Source organism: Ranitomeya variabilis, chromosome 1 (assembly GCF_051348905.1).
Source record: "Ranitomeya variabilis isolate aRanVar5 chromosome 1, aRanVar5.hap1, whole genome shotgun sequence".
Classification (NCBI taxonomy): domain Eukaryota; kingdom Metazoa; phylum Chordata; class Amphibia; order Anura; family Dendrobatidae; genus Ranitomeya; species Ranitomeya variabilis.
Genome location: NC_135232.1, coordinates 914,885,474 through 914,908,297, shown reverse-complemented (window position 1 = coordinate 914,908,297; position 22,824 = coordinate 914,885,474). Strand labels below are relative to the sequence as shown.

Here is a 22,824-nt window from a genome sequence, read left to right as displayed (position 1 = left end):
AGAAAGAACCAGATTTCTCTGATCAGATAAATTTAAAGTTTCCTATTTTCATGTTCTGTTGATTCCTAAAATAAAAATTAAAACGACGGTTACTCTTGAACTACTCTAATTTTTTACCTGTTCATCCGGAGTTGTGTAGCAATTCTATCAAAGCAAAGTGCGATTAAAGAAACATGGGTGACACTTTTGTTTGCGGCTAGATTAGAAGACTCTTCAATGGATGCTTGTAACAAACACAGATTCACCTGAAACAAGACAGGATGATTATTTCCACAGATTACCTCTGGCCATTTTTCTTACATAGAGCTAACAATAATACATATAATTATAAGACTAGGTTCAGCACTGTGGGATGGGAAGAATATAAAGTACTGTAGCAAAGGGAGATATATTGTGCAGTGCTGCTGAAATCTGAGAGTTCATCAGAAGATGTCTTCACTGTTTCAGCCCCCAGCATATCCTGAGCAGCTAGTGTAAAACTGGCCTGTATATATGATCTCCGTCTAGATAATGCACGTCAGGAAGGAGAAATACGGCACATGAAACGAGTTAGGAATTTATGTCCCGTTAACCCGATCCTTGATTGTTGTAGAAATACAGGTTTGTTACCTTCTATTGTCATTTTTAGCTTCTATTTTAGTGTCATGCTTTTACAACTTAATGGCACTGACAGCTTTTGCATCATCATATCTGATTATTATTCAGGTTACCCGTGGTTTGGGCAGCATGAATCAGAGCTTGGATGCATGATTATAGCCAGGTATATTCTTCTCTGAAGTGCTCCAGTATTTGGAGAACATATAGTCAGAAGATCTGGCCAGAGACCATAGTGAGAGATGAGTCTAGTCTGATGCCACTTCCAGCCGGCTTCTATCCGTACCACTGATGAGTGACATGTCTCTCCCATAACAAGACACCAGTCAATCACCTGGTAAAAGCTGGCCAGAGGTGGCGCTGGACTAGTTTAATGTCTCCCTTTGGTCCCCTTCCAGATCTTTTAACGATGCTTTCTCTGAAACAGCGGAGCATTTCAAAGAGAAATATCATGCAATCACGAAGCCAGACTCTGATTCATGCTGCCTGTGGTTTGGGCAGCATGAATCAGGTAATTAGCTCCCTTAGAGGGGTATTCCCATCTCCAAGATCCTATCCCAATAAGTAGTAGGTGTAATAATAATAATATTAGAAAATACCTCTAATTAGAAATATAGTATAGCTTTTCTGATTCGCTATGTCACTTTCTTCATGTGCAGGCACTGCAGGACCTTAAATATCCATGATTACATACACTGATGAAGTGACAGTTAGTTAGCTAGTTGCTAGTGGTTGTAACTATGGATACCGAAGGTCCTGCAATGCCTGGACACGAGGAAAGACATGGCGAATCAGAAAAACTATACTATAATAATAATAATAATTTTATTTATATAGCGCCAACATATTCCGCAGCGCTTTACAACTTATAGAGGGGACTTGTACAGACAATAGACATTACAGCAAAACAGAAATCACAGTTCAAAACAGATACCAGGAGGAATGAGGGCCCTGCTCGCAAGCTTACAAACTATGAGGAAAAGGTGAGACACGAGAGGTGGATGGTAACAATTGCTTTAGTTATTTGCACCAGCCATAGTGTAAGGCTCGGGTGTTCATGTAAAGCTGCATGAACCAGTTAACAGCCTAAATATGTAGCAGTACAGACACAGAGGCTATTAACTGCATAAAGTGTATGAGAACATGATGCGAGGAACCTGATTATGTTTTATTAGGCCACACAGGGATAGTTAGGTTAATGCGTTGAGGCGGTAGGCCAGTCTGAACAAATGCGTTATTAGGGCACGCTTAAAACTGTGGGGATTGGGGATTAATCGTATTAACCTAGGTAGTGCATTCCAAAGAATCGGCGCAGCACGTGTAAAGTCTTGGAGACGGGAATGGGAGGTTCTGATTATTGAGGATGCTAACCTGAGGTCATTAGCGGAGCGGAGGGCACGCGTAGGGTAGACTGAGACCAGAGAGGAGATGTAGGGTGGTGCTGAGCCATGGAGTGCTTTGTGGATGAGGGTAGTAGTTTTGTACTGGATTCTGGAGTGGATAGGTAGCCAGTGTAATGACTGGCACAAGGTAGAGGCATCGGTGTAACGGTTGGTGAGGAATATGATCCTGGCAGCAGCATTCAGGACAGATTGGAGCGGGGAGAGTTTGGTAAGAGGGAGGCCGATTAGTAGAGAGTTACAATAGTCCAGACGAGAATGAATAAGTGAGACAGTAAGAGTTTTTGCAGAGTCGAAAGTAAGAAAAGGGCGAATTCTAGAAAAGTTTTTGAGATGCAGATAAGAAGAGCGAGCCAGTGATCGGATGTGGGGGGTGAATGAAAGCTCGGAATCAAGGATGACCCCAAGGCAGCGGGCATGTTGCTTGGGAGTAATGGTGGAACCGCACACGGAGATGGCAATGTCAGGCAAAGGTAGGTTAGTAGAGGGAGAGAACACGAGGAGTTCAGTTTTTGACAGGTTCAGTTTCAGATAGAGGGAGGACAATCACTAGTGTTTTCTAAGAAGGTCGGAGTGAAAGCAGGAGAAGAGGTGTATAATTGGGTGTCATCAGCATAGAGATGGTACTGGAAACCAAATCTACTGATTGTTTGTCCAATAGGGGCAGTATACAAAGAGAAGAGGAGGGGGCCTAGGACTGATCCTTGAGGAACCCCAACAGTAAGGGGAAGGGGAGAGGAGGAGGAACCAGCAAAACATACAGTGAAGGATCGGTCAGAGAGATAGGAGGAGAACCAGGAGAGAACGGTGTCCTTGAGGCCGATGGAGCGGAGCATAGTGAGGAGGAGCTGATGATCCACAGTGTCGAATGCTGCGGAGAGATCCAAGAGAATTAGCATGGAGTAGTGACCATTAGATTTAGCTGTTAGTAGGTCATTAGAGACTTTAGTGAGGGCAGTTTCAGTAGAGTGTAAAGAGCGGAAGCCAGATTGAAGAGGGTCGAGAAGAGAGTTATCTGAGAGATAGCGGGTAAGACGGGAGTGGACCAGGCGTTGCTGGAGTTTAGAGATGAAGGGAAGATTAGAGACAGGTCTATAATTAGCGGCACAGTTTTGGTCGAGGGAGGGTTTTTTAAGTAATGGATGTATGATGGCATGCTTAAATGAGGAGGGAAAAATACCGGAAGTGAGGGAAAGGTTGAATATTTTTGTTATGTGAGAGGTGACAGCCGGGGAAACGGACTGGAGGAGATGTCACGGAATGGGGTCACTGGTGCAAGTGGTCGGGCGAGAAGATGCAAGGAGCCTGCTTACTTCTTCTTCTGTAACTGGTTCAAAGTTAGAGAGTGAACTAGATGCAGTGGGGGAGGGAGGACAGTGCCTGGTATGAAGAGATTGGGAGATGATTTCCTGTCGAATGTGGTCAATTTTTTCTTTGAAGTAATTGGCCAGATCGTCAGCGCGGAGATCTGTGGTTGGGGCCTGCTCTCTTGGGTTGAGTAGGGACTGGAAAGTGTCGAAGAGATGTTTAGGGTTATTGGACAGCGAGGTGATGAGTGTGTTGAAATAGGTTTGTTTGGAGAGGTGAAGGGCAGAGTTGTATGTTTTTAGCATGAACTTATCATGGATGAAATCTTCGGGTAGATTAGATTTTCTCCACAGACGTTCGGCGCACCTGGAGCACCGCTGCAGGAAACGTGTTTGCAGCGTGTGCCACGGTTGTCGCCGTCTGTGTCGAGTTGCTTTATGTATAGGAGGAGCAGCTTCATCCAGGGCACTTTGCAGGGTTTCATTGTAATGCTTCAGAGCAGAATCAGGACATGAGATAGAGGAGATTGGGGCCAATGAGGACTGCAAGTTCTTCATAAGTTTCTGGGTGTTAATGGCCTGTATGTTTCTATAAGTGTGGAAAGTGGGGGTGACCTGAGCGGGATGGCAGTTCTTGATAGAGAATGAAAGAAGGTTGTGGTCAGAGAGCGGGAGAGGGGAGTTTGTGAAATCATCCACTGAGCAAAGCCGGGAGAAGACCAAGTCAGGGGAGTTTCCATCTTCATGCGTTGGAGAGTTAGTATGCTGCGAGAGGCCGAAAGAGGAGGTTAGAGATAAAAGGTGAGAAGCAGATGGGGAGAGGGGAGAAGCAATGGGGATGTTGAAATCACCCATGATAAGGGTGGGGGTGTCACAGGAGAGAAAGTGTGGAAGCCAGGTGGCAAAATGATCCAAAAACTGATGAGAGGGGCCAGGAGGACGATACACCACCGCCACTCGCATGGAGAAGGGGACGTAGAGTTTGACAGCATGGACCTCAAAGGAAGGGAATACAAGTGAGGGTACTTGGGGGATAACTTGGAAGGTACATTTGGGTGAAAGGAGCAGACCAACGCCTCCACCTGCTCTGTTGTCTGATCTTGGGGTATGAGAAAAGTGTAGTCCACCATATGAGAGAGCAGCAGCAGCGGTGGTGTCTGACTGCTGGATCCAGGTTTCAGTAAGAGCCAGGAGATTAAGAGAATTAGAAAGGAAGAAGTCATGAATCAAGGAGAGTTTATTACACACAGAGCGAGAATTCCAAAGAGCACAATTGAAAGAGACAGAAGGCATGCATGGAATATTAATAAGGTTAGAGGGGTTTCTGGGTGTAGCAGTTGGGAGGTTTGACTGGCTATAACATGGGGGGCCGGGGTTTGGAGAGATGTCTCCAGCGACTAGGAGAAGGAGGATAGAAAGAGTGAGCAGATGGTTAAGTGATTTGTGAGAGCGTCTCTTGTGTTGGATGGTGGGACTGAATGGATCTGCGCTGTTAAGCAATGTGAACAGAGCATGAGTGCTATACATAGGAGAGGCAAGGACAGAGGGGCCGATATGGATGGAGTTTAAAGAGTTTATGCAAGGGCGGTGAGTGAATGCAGCAGCCAGGATATAGATTATACAGATACATATGGTGAGTATTTGTTCTGTTTCAAGTGAATAAGGAATAGGTTTAGATTGTCTTACCTGTCTCCTGCCCTGTCTAACTGCCATGTTATAACTGCTGCATACTTAGAAAAAAATACTTTGAATAAAACTACACGAATAATAGTGCACGAATGCACCCCTGCATGAATGCATCCCCAAGCTATGTCTAAATTTATAGAAGGCTAGCTCTTAGATCTCTTTTTTTTTTTTTAAAGGGTGTTTCTCCCCCTCTCGTTACCAATCAATACTACATTTCTAATTAGAGGTATTTGATAATATCATTACTATACCTACTACATATTGGGATAGTATCACGGAGATGGGAAATACCCCTATAAAGTTTCATTGTTTAGGATATTTAACTAGAAAAAAATCTAAATCACAAATAAATTCAGCCATTAATCCTCCTGGTATCCATAGAAATAACATACACTTGAGTAGATTGCCCTTCTTGTTGTCCTCTACAATCTCAGTAAAACAAAGATTTACTAGATATTAAGCATGGGTATTTATGACATGATTTTAAAAGGGAATCTGCCAGTAGTTTCTGCTACCTCACCTGAGAGCTACATGAGGAAGGCAAAGAGACCCTGGAGTCACTTACTTTACTGGGTGCAGCCGTTCTGACACAATCAGAGCTGAGGTAGCGAACCCCACCCTCACCAGGCTCTGCATATATAATGTCTATAGACAGTAAGGCACTTATCACAGGAGGGGGCGTGTCGGACTAGCATGCACATGCTGCTGTGTCCAGCAATGATAAGCTCCTGGTGCTAAAACAATCATAGCAAGTAAACAATAGGATGGAGCTTGATAGGCGAGACATCACTAAAATCTGTGTTTAAACCTCTACCTCATGCTGTCTTCAGATTACATAGCACAAACCTACTGACAGATTCAGCACAAACCTGCTGACAGATTCCCTTTAAAGGCTTTTAATGCTTTAGGGTTAGGGATGGGGAACCTCCGGCCCTCGGGTCGCATGCTTTTCATGCGACACGAGGGAAGGTCCCCGGAGTCCGCAATGTTCGGGCGGCAGCCGTATCCTGCAAGCTGCCGGCCCTTTAACCCCCAAGTGCACGGTAAGCAGCATTCATTACAGAACGCTGCCTACACTGCACATGAATGATGACGTCATCAGGGTGGGCGGGGTTAGCGGCCAATGCGCTCCCCTCCTCCTGTCCCGGAAGAGGAGCTGCTCCAGAGAGTCCAGAGCGATCTCTGTGCCGGCAGCTCTGTGCTTGTCTGCAGGTCATCTGTGCCCCTCAGCTACATGCCCCCCTGAGATCTCTGTGCCCCCGGTTATGTGCCCCAATATGATCTCTGTGCCCCCATTTGATCTCTTTGCCCCCCAACTATAAGCCCCCTGTGATCTCTGTGCCTCCCAACTATGTGCACCCATGTCATCACTGTGCCCCCCCATGATCTCTATGGCCCCAGCTATGTGCCCCCCCCCCGTGATCTCTGTGCCCCATAGGTTATTTCCACCAGTGATCCCTGTGCCCCCAGCTATGTGCCCCCCTGTGATTTCTGTGCCCCCTGTGATCTGTCTGCCCCTCCAGCTATATGCTCCCCTGTGATTTCTGTGCCCTCCAGCTATATGCCCCCCTGTGATTTCTGTGCCCTCCAGCTATATGCCCCCCTGTGATTTCTGTGCCCTCCATCTGTATGCCCATGATTTCTGTGCCCTCCAGCTATATGCCCCCCTGTGATTTCTGTGCCCTCCATCTGTATGCCCATGATTTCTGTGCCCTCCAGCTATATGCCCCCCTGTGATTTCTGTGCCTTCCAGCTATATGCCTCCCTGTAATTTCTGTTCCCTCTAGCTATATGACCCCGTGATTTCTGTGCCCTACAGCTATATGCCCCCCGTGATTTCTGTGCCCTCCAGCTTTACGCTCCCCTGTGATCTGTGCCCCCTAGCTGTGTGCATTCCTGTGATCTCTGTGGCTCCCGTTTTGTGCCCCCTGTGATCCCTGTGCCCCTGCTATGTACCCCCTGTGATACTTGTGCTCCGATGTGATCTGTGCCCCCTGTGATCTCTGTCCCCTCCAGCTATGTGCCCCCCTGTGATTTGTGCCCCCCCTGTGATCTTCGCACCGCCCCTGGAAAAGCAGCTGGGAGAAGCAACATGATCAGTATTATCACCTAACATCACAGCTACACCAAAGAGAAGAAGCTCCAGCTGTCACATTAAGGGTGAGTTACCAAAATTAATTGTTTGACTAAATATACCGGGATAATTTTCTTGGTGATCATTTTTGTCTGGCCCCCGAATGATGCTAGAAATTTCCAAATGGCCCCCAGCTGGAAAAAGGTTCCCCACCCCTGCTTTAGAGAATAAACACACATTATACCTTGGGTATTGAGACATTGGCTTGAAGCCCCTTGATTTTCACATTATCTTGGTTTAGCCCGCCTTTGGTCTGCGTTTGATTTGTGCTTCCTTTAACATGAGTCTCAGGTTTGGATAATTTATTTTCTTGCTTAGACGGTTGCTGGAAAAGAATATGACACAAATGCACAGACTTTATCTTCTCGTAATGTGGCAATGGCAATGAATATTTTACTCCATATGTATCATCGCTAATCAGTGCAATGGAAATACTATCAGCTGGCAACAAGACATCAATATATTGCTTTCCTTATCACTAGTTTTATAGGGCTCGCAATAACCTATCCGAGATCTGCACATAAATTATACAACACGCTATTGCGAGGATTATAGCTCCGCTCTTCATGAAAGCCTGGAATTAAGTCATATGAGATTAAATCAGCGTTTTCAGTAAATACCTCCAGGCTACACTTGACTGAAGTGGACATTTCACACTTACTCTGAGCTTGACCATCACATAGACACTAAAGGCAGTAATAGCACGTAATGAGCGTCCCTCTGAAAACTATACTAGCTGCCAACATGGGCACCTCTCACTGTCAATTATCTGCTTAACTACTCCAATATAAAAACACCAGATGTAAAAACAGAAAGAAACCCAGATGGATTTTAGGTGATAAACATTTATTGAACTTACATTTTCCGAGAAGGTGGTCTTACTGTTTTGCACAGCTTCTTTTAGCACCTTGGTATGTAGGTCATCAACAATCACAGCTGGATGTCTGGTGCTAGTGAAATGTACCATAGCCTCTATGTACCTAAGGACAGCAAGAACATTTATAAGCCCGGCTAAGGGGCAATCCAAGAGATCACATAGCCGCTTACACAAATCAGCGCAGTGTGGTTATCTTTATATATTATCAGAATCGGGAAATTTTATTAAGCAAAAATTATCAGGAAAACATGACAACTTTGAGAGACAGCTAAGTAAGGCTTCTTTCACACTTGCGTCGGTACGGGTCCGTCGCTAAGCGTCGGCGTGACGTACAAACGCACGTTGTGAAAATTTGGCACGACATGGGCAGCGGATGCAGTTTTTCAACGCATCCGCTGCCCATTCTAAAGTCCGGGGAGCAGGGGGCGGAGTTCCGGCCGCGCAAGCGCAGTAGGAAATGCCGGACGCGACGTACGAAAAAACGTTTCCTTGAACGTTTTATCGTGCCGACGGTCCGCCAAAACACGACGGATCCAGTGCACGACGGACGCGACATATGGCCATACGTCGCGATCCGTCGGCAATACAAGTCTATGGGCAAAAAACGCATCCTGCGGGCACAGTTGCAGGATCCGTTTTTTCCCCAAAACGACGCATTGCGACGGACGTCACACGACGCAAGTGTGAAAGTAGCCTAAGGCTACTTTCACACTTGCATCGTTTTGAATTTGTCGCAATGTGTCGTTTTGGGGAAAAACGGATCCTAAGTGCCAAATTTTCACAACGTGCGTCGGTATGTCGCGCCGACGCTTAGCGACGGACCCGTACCGACGCAAGTGTGAAAGAAGCCTAAGGCTACATTCACACGCTGCAGTCTACTACAAGTAAATGCCAGTGCACATGTCAAACATATTCGTAGGGAACAATTCACCCAACCAAATCCTCAGTACTTTTGTTATACAGAATAGCATCAAGCGCTACAAAGAAACTGGCTCACATGAGGACCGCCCCAGGAAAGGAAGACCAAGAGTCACCTCTGCTTCTGAGGATAAGTTTATCCGAATCACCAGCCTCAGAAATCGCAGGTTAACAGCAGCTCAGATTAGAGACCAGGTCAATGCCACACAGAGTTCTAGCAGCAGACACAACTCTACAACAACTGTTAAGAGGAGACTTTGTGAAGCAGGCCTTCATGGTAAAATAGCTGCTAGGAAACCACTGCTGAGGACAGGCAACAAGCAGAAGAGACTTGTTTGGGCTAAAGAACACAAGGAATGGACATTAGACCAGTGAAAATCTGTGCTTTGGTCTGATGAGTCCAAATTTGAGATCTTTGGTTCCAACCACCGTGTCTTTGTGCGACGCAGAAAAGGTAAACGGATGGACTCTACATGCCAGGTTCCCACCGTGAAGCATGGAGGAGGTGTGATGGTGTGGGGGTGCTTTGCTGGTGACACTGTTGGGGATTTATTCAAGATTGAAGGCATACTGAACCAGCATGGCTACCACAGCATCTTGCAGCGGCATGCGATTCCATCCGGTTTGCGTTTAGTTGGACCATCATTTATTTTTCAACAGGGCAATGACCCCAAACACACCTCCAGGATGTGTAAGGGCTATTTGAGCAAGAAGGAGAGTGATGGGGTGCTAAGCCTCCACAGTCACCAGACCTGAACCCAATTGAGATGGTTTGGGGTGAGCTGGACCGCAGAGTGAAGGCAAAAGGGCCACAAGTGCTAAGCATCTCTGGGAACTCCTTCAAGATTGTTGGAAGACCATTCCCGGTGACTACCTCTTGAAGCTCATCAAGAGAATGCCAAGAGTGTGCAAAGCAGTCATCAAAGCAAAAGGTGGCTACTTTAAAGAACCTAGAATATAACACATATTTTCAGTTGTTTCACACTTTTATGTTAAGAATATAATTCCACATGTGTTAATTCATAGTTTTGATGCCTTCTGTGTGAATGTACAATTTTCATAGTCATGAAAATACAGAAAAATCTTTAAATGAGAAGGTGTGTCCAAACTTTTGGTCTGTACTGTAAATGAAAGCCAAATATACCTGTCTAAAACTTCTGCTACAAGGGGGCTCAAAACAACATCCACTGCCCCTTTTACTTCTACAATGGCCGTCGTCCGGGTATGAGAAACAGGTTGATCCAGAGTCCATTCTTCGGTTATTGTTTCATCATCTGTATTGTCCATTGCTTTTTTCTCCAAAGGAGTGTAAGGTGTGCTAACCAAAAAGAATAAAATGTAATTAACCCCTGCGTAAATGAAAATGGTATATTAAATAAGGATTTGTTATAGACACAACTATCCTTATTTCATGAGCCTCTAGTGCTAGTGGAGGTGTGTCACCGAAAATGCCAACATATGTAAAAGACTTATGCATAATATAGTGCATGTAGGGGCACCATGGTGGCTCAGTGGGTAGCACTGTAGCCTTGCAGCACTGGGGTCTTGGGTACAAATCCCACCAAGGACAACATCTGCAAGGAGTTTGCATATTCTCCCCGTGTTTGCGTGGGTTCTTAAGTTTCCTCCCCCACTCCAAAGACGAACAGATAGGGAATCTAGACTGCAAACCCCAATGGGAACACTGCCTATGTTTGTAAAACACTGTGGAATTAATTGTGCGCTATAAGGCCATGTTCACACTTTGCGGTGTGCTCTGCAGGTTTATCCCGCAGCGGAATTGATAAATCTGCAGGGCAAAACCGCTGCGGTTATCCCTGCAGATTTATCGCGGTTTGTTCCGCAGTTTCCGCTGCAGGATTACTCCTGTACTATTGATGCTGCATATGCAGCAATATGCAGCATCAATAGTAATGATAAAAATAATAAAAATTGGTTATACTCACCCTCCGATGTCCGGATCTCCTGGGCGCTGCACCCGGCGGTCCGGTTCCAAAGATGCTGTGCCGAGAAGGACCTTCGTGACGTCACCACAGGTCCTGCTCGCACAGCAAACTGAAGACCGGACGGCCGCGGGCAGCGCTGAGAGGTGAGTATAGCATCATTTTTTATTTTTATTCTTTTTTTTTTACACTATTTATGGTTCCCAGGGCCTGGAGGAGAGTCTCCTCTCCTCCACCCCGGGTACCACCCGCACATTATCCGCTTACTTCCCGCAACGTGGGCACAGCCCCATGCGGGAAGTAAGCGGTTCAATGCATTTCTATGGGTGCAGAATCGCTGCGATTCTGCACAAAGAAGTGACATGCTGCGGGTTTTAAACCGCTGCGTTTCTACGCGTTTTTTCCCGCAGCATGTGCACAGCGGTTTGCGGTTTCCATAGGGTTTACATGTTAATGTAAACGCTATGGAAACTGCTGCGGACCCGCAGCATCAATATCGCCGCGGATCCGCGGTAAATACCGCAAAGTGTGAACATGGCCTAAGGGAGTAAAATATATATATAACTAGTATATTAAAAATCACTGTGATGGTGCTTGCAAAAGAAAATAAGTCAAACTTTATCCTATGTCCTCCATTTTATTATACTGATCACAGAGCTTGTGGGTCAATTATTACAACTTGAAATAGTCAATAATCTCAATTTGTTAATAAACTAATGGTGGCTGCATATAATAAATCATCATGCCTTTGTTACTGTAGTAACTACTTATTTCTTTCTTTGGGGTCTATAACTGTCGCATGACAGGGTACATCTGAAGGTTTTATAACTCACCTTGAGGAATTGCCCATAAGTTGCATCCCCCTGTCCAGTAAAGCATTAGCTGAAAGACCTTGTTTTACAACCTTGAAATATATAAAAAAAAAAAAATCAAGTTAGAGGAGAGAGCAAGCACAGGTTTTACAAATTCTGTAGTGAAAGAGTCAAGTGGGATAGAAGCAGAGTACAATTAGTGCAAATCGACTTATAGGACTGAGCCCGTCAGTCATTTCAGTAATCCATGGTCACCAGATATAAGTTTTGAGAACAGCTTTCTACCTGGCTGCATCCACGGTTCTTCTTTTGTTTACCAGGACCGTCGTGAAGTCACATGTGCATCACGCCAGGCCGGCTAATCAAAAGAAGAGCCGTGGATGTTGGAAGTTCAGAGGCGGTTCTCAGGGCTCCTACCCGGTGAACATAGACTGCAGACCAGGCCAAAGGCCCTGATCCTGCAAATCTATTCCCGTGAACCCTAAAGGCAAACAGTGCTCCATAGTGCAGAACGGACACAATAATCCAGTTATAGCTGCTTTTCTTTACTATGAATTAAAAGTGTGTATTTACGTATGCATGAAATGTTTAATTCCCATGAAGTGTTTAATTTCTATGAAAAAATACAAAATAAAACTATTTACAAGAAATAGTCCAATGACAGCACAGATGTTAATACCAGTTTTACCACTAGACCTACCTTAAAAGTTGGGACACAGAGCTGTTCATAAGACATTGAACTTTCTTCACTAGTTGGTGTATCCAAATCTAAGGGTCGGTGCAGAGAAGACTTTGACGTTCTTTTATTTGTGGGATGTTTGACAGACCAGTTAAACACCTGAAATTGGCTCAGATAGTTCTGGTAACAAGACATTATAGGCTGCTGAGACGTTTGCTCATGATCTGTGGGTTTCTCAGCCTCCATTGGATAAATATGCTCCAAGGGCTCCTCTTCTCCCCCTAAAGCAGAGACAAATGACGCCTGAGAGGCATGAGTTCGGATTGGCAATGTTCTTGAATCCAGCCTGTCTTCTCCTTGGGCAGCAGCAGTTAATGGACCTTCCACGCTATGGTAAATTGAACCCCGGCTATAGTCAATATTTTGAGCCTGCCTTTTTCGTCTTTTTCTCCCAGGATAAGTGCCAGGGCCTTCATCACTGCTTATAGGCTCGAATTCTTCAGCTGCAGAAAAGTAGGCTTCACTGTCCGCCATTGACATGCTGGAGTCCATTGAACGGTATTGATGAAATGAGTTAGAATCTGCTGATGGAGTGTAAGGGAAGGAACCAAAACTCCTCCTCTGTTTTGGCGAATCAAGGACATTTTCATCACTGCGTGAGACATCGCTACTAAACTGAACTCCGACAGGTCCTGGTGCTTTGTCCCCATAAAAGGCAGCAGAAAGGCTCTTTGTGCTGCCAAGTCTTGTCGAGCACACAGATGCTTGGCGCTTCAAAGGAGATCGGAGTGGAGAATGAATCACAGGTCTATCTTGAGAATTTGGAGAAACAGGACTACTACCCGAAGCTTCAACCGGAACACTAAAACTACAAGACAAGTAATGAAATTATAATTAGCTTAAAGAGATTGTTCATGATCATTTATTAGAAGAGGCTTGCAAAAGAAATAAAACTTTAGGCCAAGTTTTCCATTATGCTAGCAATTTCCTTTCACTAGCCACTTGAATGCAATCAATCAATCAGTCAATATTTTAAGGATAGGCCACCAGTTTCACAGTCCTTAACCCCCAAATATGAAAGCAATACTTTACTGCCCAAACCTTAACGTTATGGAACAGGACTTGGTTATGACTGAAAGCGTTGGTAGATTGGGGAAGGATAAGAAGACTTTACTGCACTGTCAGAACACAAGTTAGGAAACATCTGGTGAGGCATATACCTTAAAGAGGTTGTTCAACCCCGAAATCCAATTTTTTTTAGCTAATCAGTGCTGTATTGTGATATACATCACCCCTAGAAACGTTTTTTGTTTCTGCCTTTCTTTCCTCCTGAATTTCACTTAATTCCCATAACTGAGTCACATGTCCACACCCACAGTGGTGAAAAAGCATCACATGTCCCCAAATTACATCCACAGGGGTGACAGATCTTCACATGTCCTCATGTTTCATCCACAGTGGCGACAGACAGTAACATGTCCCTACATTACCCCTGACATACGAGTACTGTGAAGAGTCTATAGTGATGTGTGTGTATCTACATATAAAACATAATACACTTCAGCTGCTGCAGAACCTCAGTCTATACTGATGTATAACTACATATATACCACATAATACACTTCAGCTGCTGCAGAATCTCAGTCAATAGTGGTGTGTGTGGATGGATGGATGAGGGAGGGATGGATGGATGATGGAGTGATGGATGGATGACGGAGTGATGGATGGATGACGGAGGGATGGATGGATGACGGAGGGATGGATGGATGACGGAGGGATGGATGGATGACGGAGGGATGGATGGATGACGGAGGGATGGATGGATGACAGAGGGATGGATGGATGACAGAGGGATGGATGGATGACAGAGGGATGGATGGATGACAGAGGGATGGATGGATGACGGAGGGATGGATGGATGACGGAGGGATGGATGACGGAGGGATGGATGATGGAGGGATGGATAAGGGAGGGATGGATGCACAGAGCGTATTATAGGAAAAGGAAAGGATTCGACACTCCAACCTGTATAGTAAAATCCAAAAAGTTTATTCCGGCAAGTCAAGCCATGTTAAAAACATAGGAAACACCTGATGTGTTTCTGGTGCGTTAGACGCACCCTTACTCATAGTCCTATGAGTAGGGGTGCTTCTAACACAGCAGAAATGTACTGTGCTCACCAGCGGATCGAGCACCCACCTGTTTTTGTGATTGAACTCAGCCTAAAGTGATTTCATTCTTGGATCATGTCGAAAGCTGCCAGACCTCTCTTTCCTGCACAGCGTATTATAGTCACCTATGTAGAAGCCTTTTCTTTTCTGGCTAGTCAAATCGGTTGAATCATTCCCCTGAAGTATGAGGGTCGGGCAGAGACTGGGGGCAGGTATGACAGGAAAACTCTAGTCAGTGAGTGAGCAGCTCCTCCAGAATCAGGAGACAAGTGCTCACATGACTAGGAGTGCTACCTAGGACACCATGCAGAATGCTGAAGGGAGTAATTACACACTGTCAGCATTCTGCAGCCTATGTGCACACACAAATTATACAGAAAGCCCGGAACCACCCCTTTAATAGGCATTTTTTTTACTTTATGTAATGGTAGGCTATGCAACCAACTGTAATTAGTTAATGCAGAGATCTGTATGATAAATAATAGGGATCAGGAAGGCATTTTCTACAGTCTATGCAGTTCTTGAAAATCCTTTGTTTCTTTTGGTTCATTGTCCACTTTGAATCATTGAAGATGGATTGTAAGCTTGCGAGCAGGGCCCTCACTCCTCTTCGTATCTGCTAAATTATGTGTTACTCTGTAATGTCTGATATTATCTGTACATGTCCCCTCTGAATTGTAAAGTGCTGCAGAATTTGTTGGCGCTATAGAAATCAAAATTATTAACATAAAAACATTACGGTAAATAAAGTCAAACGATACAACATAAGGGAAAGGGTATTCACCTGCCATGGGCTTCTTGTGACTTTGCTCTGGCTGGATAGTCAACTTGTCCTATACTTTCCTCTGTAATAGAAGATGGGCTGTCTTTTTCACCAGCCAGCAAGGGAAGGGCAGCACTGCAGCTGCTATTCTCTTCAGAAGATGACGAGCTATGAGAACGCAACGGGACTTGGAGGCTCAAGTGCTGCGCTTTTCTTTCAATCTCTATCACCACAGATCTGGAGTCCCATTCCTTTCTTTTACAGCCATTAATCTTAGCTTAAAAACAAAAAAATCACAGTTATTTTTATATAAGCCATAGCATGTTTCAGTGAAGTTCAACATATTTTTGCATTAAAAAAAACCCACACTTCTCAGGCCTCTTTGTATAATAATTTTCACAAAACATCTAGTGTCTATGACACTTTTACCCCAAGTAGTAATACAATAGTTTTCTTCAGTTGAACATCTGTTCGTGTACAATTCACATTAAATGCATAGAGTAAGGCACACAATACAAAAACTGTAAAACAAATCGATGTATCCCGATGCCCACCATCTCCTGCTTTTGGCATTTCTTTAGTAATTATCCATTCAGTAGGTTGCAGTAAAGACTGTCCGTAGAACATATCGGACTCAGCACTCGTGTTCGAAAATGCAGAGCTACTTGATGGTGTCAGCTCCTCCAGTCTAAAAAAGTCAAGTCCTGTTGTGGTGCCACCAAAAAAACGACAGCCACCGAGGCAACCACACTTATTTCTACTCCTCTTGTTCTTCACATTGTCATCAGGCCATAGGAACCACAGCCTAGAATTAAGATAAAATAAGAGATTTGTGAGGTTAAAAAGTAGATGATAAAGCCAATAGCTTCTTTTAATGCATCTCCATAAGGTTGTGTTGCTCAAAGACTTAAAAGCTGTATGATAGCTGGGTTACCTCAAGCTCTCAGGAATACAAGTGACTCATCACTCTAATAGTAAGGGGCCATCTTCTATGGACAGCAAGCCCCAACGTAGTATAATGAAAGGGATGGGATTTAAGGAAAATAAATTATATGTAATACAAGTTATACATTACTTCCACTGCTTTAATTACTAACATTAGCGTAGTTGGATATGTCATTCCCATCTTCATAGATGACTATTGTCGCATAGTTCTTGTAAAATGAAGTACTTTTGCAGTTTAATTAAATTAATTAAAATTTTCAGATGTTCTTGCAAGTTTAACACTTCATTTCTTTTGTTTACAAGCCGTTGTCTAGTAGACAGACCACCCATGCTGTTTAGCTAAAGTGTCCAAATATGCACCCTACTCATAAGCTCTTTTCTATTGAGCTTGTAATCACTGCTTTGCACTGTCCGCTCCTAATCCTGAAGCAAAGAACTGTAAAGCAAAGTATATCTCAAGAAAAACTTAACATTTTGAGAAGCAAAACATTGATTCATTTTATGAGCACTATTAAACAATACCCATCTATGAAGATGGCAATACCCTTTACTAGTGCTTGTCAGTTCCAAGAACCTATTCTATGTGTAGTTGTCTGAACTTATCACTGGCTCTTTGACAAGTGACTGCCCTTCCACTTATCGGCCTGGTCCAGGATTCCAGCTTTCACAGACAAGATAGATCTACTGGACTCCTCCTTCTGCATTGTGACCATCAAAATGAATTGATATCCTTGATGGTCCAGCTATAAACTGCTCTTCTGAGTGCCATCTTGCCTCACTTATGAGTAGTATCAGTAATGGGTCAATTGTGTGAGGGCAACTAAGTATGCTTCAGAAAACTGGACTCTAGCGTTTGCAGGCCATAATTCTTTTCTATGGCACATTTGACCTGTAACTACCGTATACCATTTCTACATCATATTTAGACAATGACATTGAAATGCAAAAATCCTCCTACATTACAAGAATACATGACATCTATAGACTGCATGGAATGACTGCTATTCAGTCCACAAATGCCAAAAAATTCTCACTGACTCACCTTTTAGTCCTGCTGTCGTGAGTTTCCAAAAAGTGCCTTTGGACCTCATGTTTAGAAGAATGGTCCGCAGCTAGGGCTATATCTGCTGTGATGAGCCCTAAAACCAGAGAGCCAGTTTCTAGCCAATAGGCTCTACGCAAAACGGCAGGCTGGAGTCCCAATCTGCTACCGTCCAGCTGTTCAACGTACTGTCTCAGCTGCAAATCTTGCACCGCTGCACTAATACCTTCACCTACAGCTTGGTTGTGGAGGTTACAATTCGCAAGCCGGATAGCACCCATCTGTTAAAAAAGGGCATTGTGCTATAAAATGCATGAAAATGTAAAAAGACCCAAAGCTCAAAATATAGACGTGAAACTGCGTTACCAAGTAACTAATTAATATTTTTAATCATTATTAGGATCCCAATACCAAACGGTTACACAAAAATGAGAAAAACACATATATGGAATGTAGAAGTCACCAACAATGATCTCAGCCACTAATATGGAGTGTTTGAGAAAGTTGGCTATGGAGGTAGGTAGAACAAGTTCTTGCTAGGTTTCCCCAGGTTTTGGAGTGAAGACATAGCAGACCCCTTGTCCTGGCATATTTCCACTTTTTCCTTATTTAAAATAGTTTTTTTCAGATATAATTTTTATCTGATCCTTACCAATCACTGTCTTCTATGGTTTCCAGCAGTGATCTAGTCCTCTTCTGTACCACGTGACTTAAAGACGCATTCATTAAGTAATTTATTGCGCTCACACTACATACATATATAGAAAAATTATATTTAAAACCAGCTGGGAGGATTTCTTTACATTAATTGGGGTATCTGCCGTTTCCAGCACAGCTGGGTGGCTGGGAGCATCATTACAGAAGGGACAGTTAGAAGACACAGAGCTAAGCATGCACTATATCCATTTCTTTCCTAAAATCATTGAAAGTTAGACTCCCAGCTATCATAAAGTGATGGTATCCTAGCAGTAGCCATCATTTCATGAGATGGGAACACCTTTAACAATGGTCTGGGCAACCACATTTTCCCTGCAGAGGAAATGCAGTATTTAAGACCAGTAGAGCAGAAGGTTTCATTTAGAGCCACTCTTCTCTTAAGAGTAGGTGCCCCAAGGAGAGGAACCGCATCTGTGAGGACATATAGAAGGTATTACATAATAATGGAGTATTTAGTGATACACGTGCCCAGCTGGCAGCATTTCCAATGGCTTTCTGCTGAGACATAAATGTACAGACCCTACCTTAATGTTTGTAGCACAGCCATGCTCGACCACGTAAATATTGGCACCGTCAGCCGAAACACGAGTCATTCTATACTTCAAGTCGTCCGCCGAAAGGCAAGGGCCTGGATAGCAGCTCAGCTTTTGGAAAAAAAAAAGATGAAATAAAAATGGCCAATAGTTAACATGAATCAGTCTGTAGGATCAACCCTCCTAAGCCGTCTGCCAGGTCATAGGAAGCTGAATAAAATGACACCTTGATATCTGTGATCCGATGTCTTATTCCAGAGAAATCCATATTTTTCTTATATGTAAATGAGCTGTTCAGGACTATGGATCGGACACTGATCAACATGAGAACTTGCCTCCCAAGATTATTATAGCTAAAAGGAGGCCAATGTGATGGCCGCTTTATGGATCTCACTGCAGAGCTATGTGTGATTATACCTGACACATCTGCAGGTTCCTCTTACCTAGAGCTTTAATCTTGTCAATATTACAGCAGAGCTGTGAGAGCTGCAGCAAATGTGTTTGTCATGAGACAAAGTTCAATTCTACAGTTCTGTGTCAGTTACATGTCTCACACTGGTAACGACCCCTTTCACAAGTGGGGTAATAATCCATGGCAGCCCAAAGACATGCGCACCAAACCCGAGAATCCCATGACCCATGTCTCCATGGTAAAGACCATAAACATTTGTACTAAATAAAAAGGCCCAGATCTCTGGAACCGTATAGCAAATTTACAAAGAAAAGGAAAGTGGAATACTCAAGTCAGCAGTGGGAATAACATGAGAAGACAACCTGGACTCTTGACTTGGTGGCAGGTCCTCTGTAAGGGTACCGTCTCACTATACGATTTACCAAAGATCACGACCTGCGATACGACCTGGCCGTGATCGTTGGTAAGTCGTTGTGTGGTCGCTGGGGAGCTGTCACACAGACCGCTCTCCAGCGACCAACGATGCCAAGGTTCGCTGGTAACCAGGGTAAACATCGGGTTACTAAGCGCAGGGCCGCGCTTAGTAACCCGATGTTTACCGTGGTTACCAGCGTAAAAGTAAAATAAAAAAAAACCGTACATACTCACCATCTGATGTCCGTCGGGTCCCTTGCCGTCTGCTTCCCGCTCTGACTGAGTGCCGCCGTACAGTGAGAGCAGAGTGCAGCGGTGACGTCACCGCTGTGATCTGCTCTCACTTTCCGGCCGGCAGTCAGTCAGAGCGGGAAGCAGACGGCAAGGGACCCGACGGACATCAGATGGTGAGTATGTACGGTTTTTTTTTTTTTACTTTTACGCTGGTAACCACGGTAAACATCGGGTTACTAAGCGCGGCCCTGCGCTTAGTAACCCGATGTTTACCCTGGTTACCAGCGAACGCATCGCTGGATCGCTGTCACACACAACGATCCAGCGATGACAGCGGGAGATCCAGCGACGAAAGAAAGTTTCAAACGATCTGCTACGACGTACGATTCTCAGCAGGGTCCCTGATCGCTGCTGCGTGTCAGACACTGCGAGATCGTAACTATATCGCTAGAACGTCACGAATCGTGCCGTCGTAGCGATGAAAATGCCACTGTGTGACGGTACCCTAAAAGTTAGGCTTTATCAAATTTTACATGTGGACGCGTGCATGTTGAATCAGTGGATTACAGCGGATTAAGGTAGTAGGTTCTACAAATCTCATCCACATAGTGGAGGGCCTTTCTGTGCAGAAACTGACTTAACATCTGCATTTTAATTTCTCTTGCAGAAGTGAAATTTGTAATAAAATCCACATGTAAGATGTCACATGTGGACCTTCCCTAAGGACAAATAGTGTATCACCGCAGGTCTCTCTAATAATATGCCTGTTAGTATACATTTCTTTTCTTACCAAACAGATTACCAAAAGGAGAGTTGAAGTAGCCTAAATTTAAAGGAGTTGTCCATCTTATCTTTATTTTAACAAATGTGTTGGAGGTGTGATTCTATGGCCCTCACTAAAATATATACACATAAGTATTACAGCTTTTCCTCACTGACTGCACAGCTCTCATGTTCTCAAGATGGCCGCCGATGGAAAAGCATGTGACCAGTCCAGCAGCTTCCTCCTCTGCGAAAACAAATTTCAGTGCTCTTGAATTGGATAATACTGATGGACAGGTCTGCTCACATGCTCCTCCATTAGCAGTCATTTGGGGAATAGGAGGTCTGTGAAGCAGGTTGCACTAATTTCTAAAAAAAAAAAATATATATATATATATATATATATATATTGGGCAGCACGGTGGCGCAGTGGTTAGCACAGCAGCCTTGCAGCGCTGGAGTCCTCGGTTCTAATCCCACCTTGGACAACATCTGCAAAGAGCTTGTATGTTCTCTCCGTGTTTGCGTGGGTTTCCTCCGGGCACTCCGGTTTCCTCCCACATTCCGAAGACATACTGATAGGGAATTTAGATTGTGAGCCCCATCGGGGACAGCGATGATAATGTGTACAAACTGTAAAGCGCTGCGTAATATGTCAGCGCTATATAAAGATTATTATTACTATTATTACACACACACAGTGCCTTGCGAAAGTGTTCGGCTCCTTGAAACTTTTCAAGCTTTTCCCACATATCATGCTTCAAACATAAACATACCAAATGTAAATTTTTGGTGAAGAGTCAACAACAAGTGGAACACAATTGTGAAGTTGAACGAAATTTATTGGTTATTTTTTTGGAAATTCAAAACTGAAAAGTGGGGCGTGCAATATTATTCGGCCCCTTTACTTTCAGTGCAGCAAACTCACTCCAGAAGTTCATTGTGGATCTCTGAATGATCCAATGTTGTCCTAAATGCCTAATGATGATAAATATAATCCACCTGTGTGTAATCAAGTCCCGTATAATTGCATCTGCTCTGTGATAGTCTCAGGGTTCTGTTTGAAGCACAGAGAGCATCATGAAGACCAAGGAACACAACAGGCAGGTCCGTGATACTGTTGTGGAGAAGTTTAAAGCCAGATTTGGATACAAAATGATTTCCAAAACTTTAAACATCCCAAGGAGCACTGTGTAAGCGATCATATTAAAATGGAAGGAGTATCATACCACTGCAAATCTACCAAGACCCGGCCGTCCCTCTGAACTTTCATCTCAAACAAGGAGAAGACTGATCAGAGATGCAGCCAAGAGGCCCATGATCACTCTGGATGAACTGCAGAGATCTACAGCTGATGTTTGACAGTCTGTCCATAGGACAACAATCAGTCGTAAACTGCACAAATCTGGCCTTTATGGAAGAGTGGCAAGAAGAGAGCCATTTCTCAAAGATATCCATAAAAAGTGTTTTTTAAAGTTTGCAACAAGCCACCTGGGAGACACACCAAACATTTAGAAGAAGGTGCTCTGGTCAGATGAAACCAAAACCGAACTTTTTGGCAACAATGCCAAACGATATGTTTGGCGTAAAGGCAACACAGCTCATCACCCTTAAAACACCATCCCCACTGTCAAACATGGTGGTGGCAGCTTCATTGTTTGGGCCTGCTTTTCTTTAGCAGGGACAGGGAAGATGGTTAAAATTGATGGGAAGATGGATGGAGCCAAATACAGGACCATTCTTGAAGAAAACCTGTTGGAGCCTGCAAAAGACCTGAGACTGGGATGGAGATTTATCTTCCAACAAGACAATTATCCCAAAGATAAAGCAAAATCTACAATGGAATGGTTCACAAATAAACGTATCCAGGTGTTAGAATGGCCAAGACAAAGTCCAGACCTCAATCCAATCGTGAATCTGTGGAAAGAGCTGAAAACTGCTGTTCACAAACGATCTCCATCAAACCTCACTGAGCTCGAGCTGTTTGCCAAGGAAGAATGGGCAAGAATTTCAGTCTCTCGATGTACAAAACTGATAGAGACATACCCCAAGCGACCTGCAGCTGTAATCGCAGCAAAAGGGTGCACAACAAAGTATTAAGTTAAAGGGGTCGAACAATATTGCACGCCCCACTTTTCAGTTTTTGAATTTCCCAAAAAATTTTAAATAACCAATAAATTTCGATCATCTTCACAATTGTGTTCCACTTGTTGTCGATTCTTTACCAAAAATTTACATTTGGCATCTTTATGTTTGAAGCATTACACTGTGTTCCAAATGATTATGCACAAAGAGTTTAGGAGTGATAAGTAGTGTTGAGCATTCCGATACTGCAAGTATCGGGTATCGGCCGATACTTGCTGTATCGGAATTCCGATACCGAGATCCGATATTTTTGTGATATCGGGTATCGGTATCGAAACAACATTAATGTAAAAATGTGTAAAAGAGAGAATTAAAATAAAAAATATTGCTATACTC

The 22,824-nt window shown here is 43.9% G+C and overlaps 1 protein-coding gene across 17 annotated transcripts in view; it reads right to left on the bottom strand.

Annotated features, from left to right (window-relative positions):
• BLTP1 (bridge-like lipid transfer protein family member 1) overlaps positions 1–22,824 on the bottom strand; it is a 322,576-nt gene that overhangs the window by 170,176 nt on the left and 129,576 nt on the right. For all 17 annotated transcript variants that reach the window (XM_077279045.1, XM_077279047.1, XM_077279052.1 and 14 more), the window contains exons 24-33: positions 18,513–18,632; positions 17,272–17,552; positions 15,839–16,089; positions 15,306–15,561; positions 12,372–13,218; positions 11,693–11,763; positions 10,061–10,234; positions 7,981–8,101; positions 7,306–7,446; positions 118–245 (exon numbers count right to left, since the gene is read on the bottom strand). In XM_077279045.1, the coding sequence (XP_077135160.1) occupies positions 118–245; positions 7,306–7,446; positions 7,981–8,101; positions 10,061–10,234; positions 11,693–11,763; positions 12,372–13,218; positions 15,306–15,561; positions 15,839–16,089; positions 17,272–17,552; positions 18,513–18,632 (2,390 nt within the window). The remainder of the gene's footprint in view (positions 1–117; positions 246–7,305; positions 7,447–7,980; positions 8,102–10,060; positions 10,235–11,692; positions 11,764–12,371; positions 13,219–15,305; positions 15,562–15,838; positions 16,090–17,271; positions 17,553–18,512; positions 18,633–22,824) is intronic.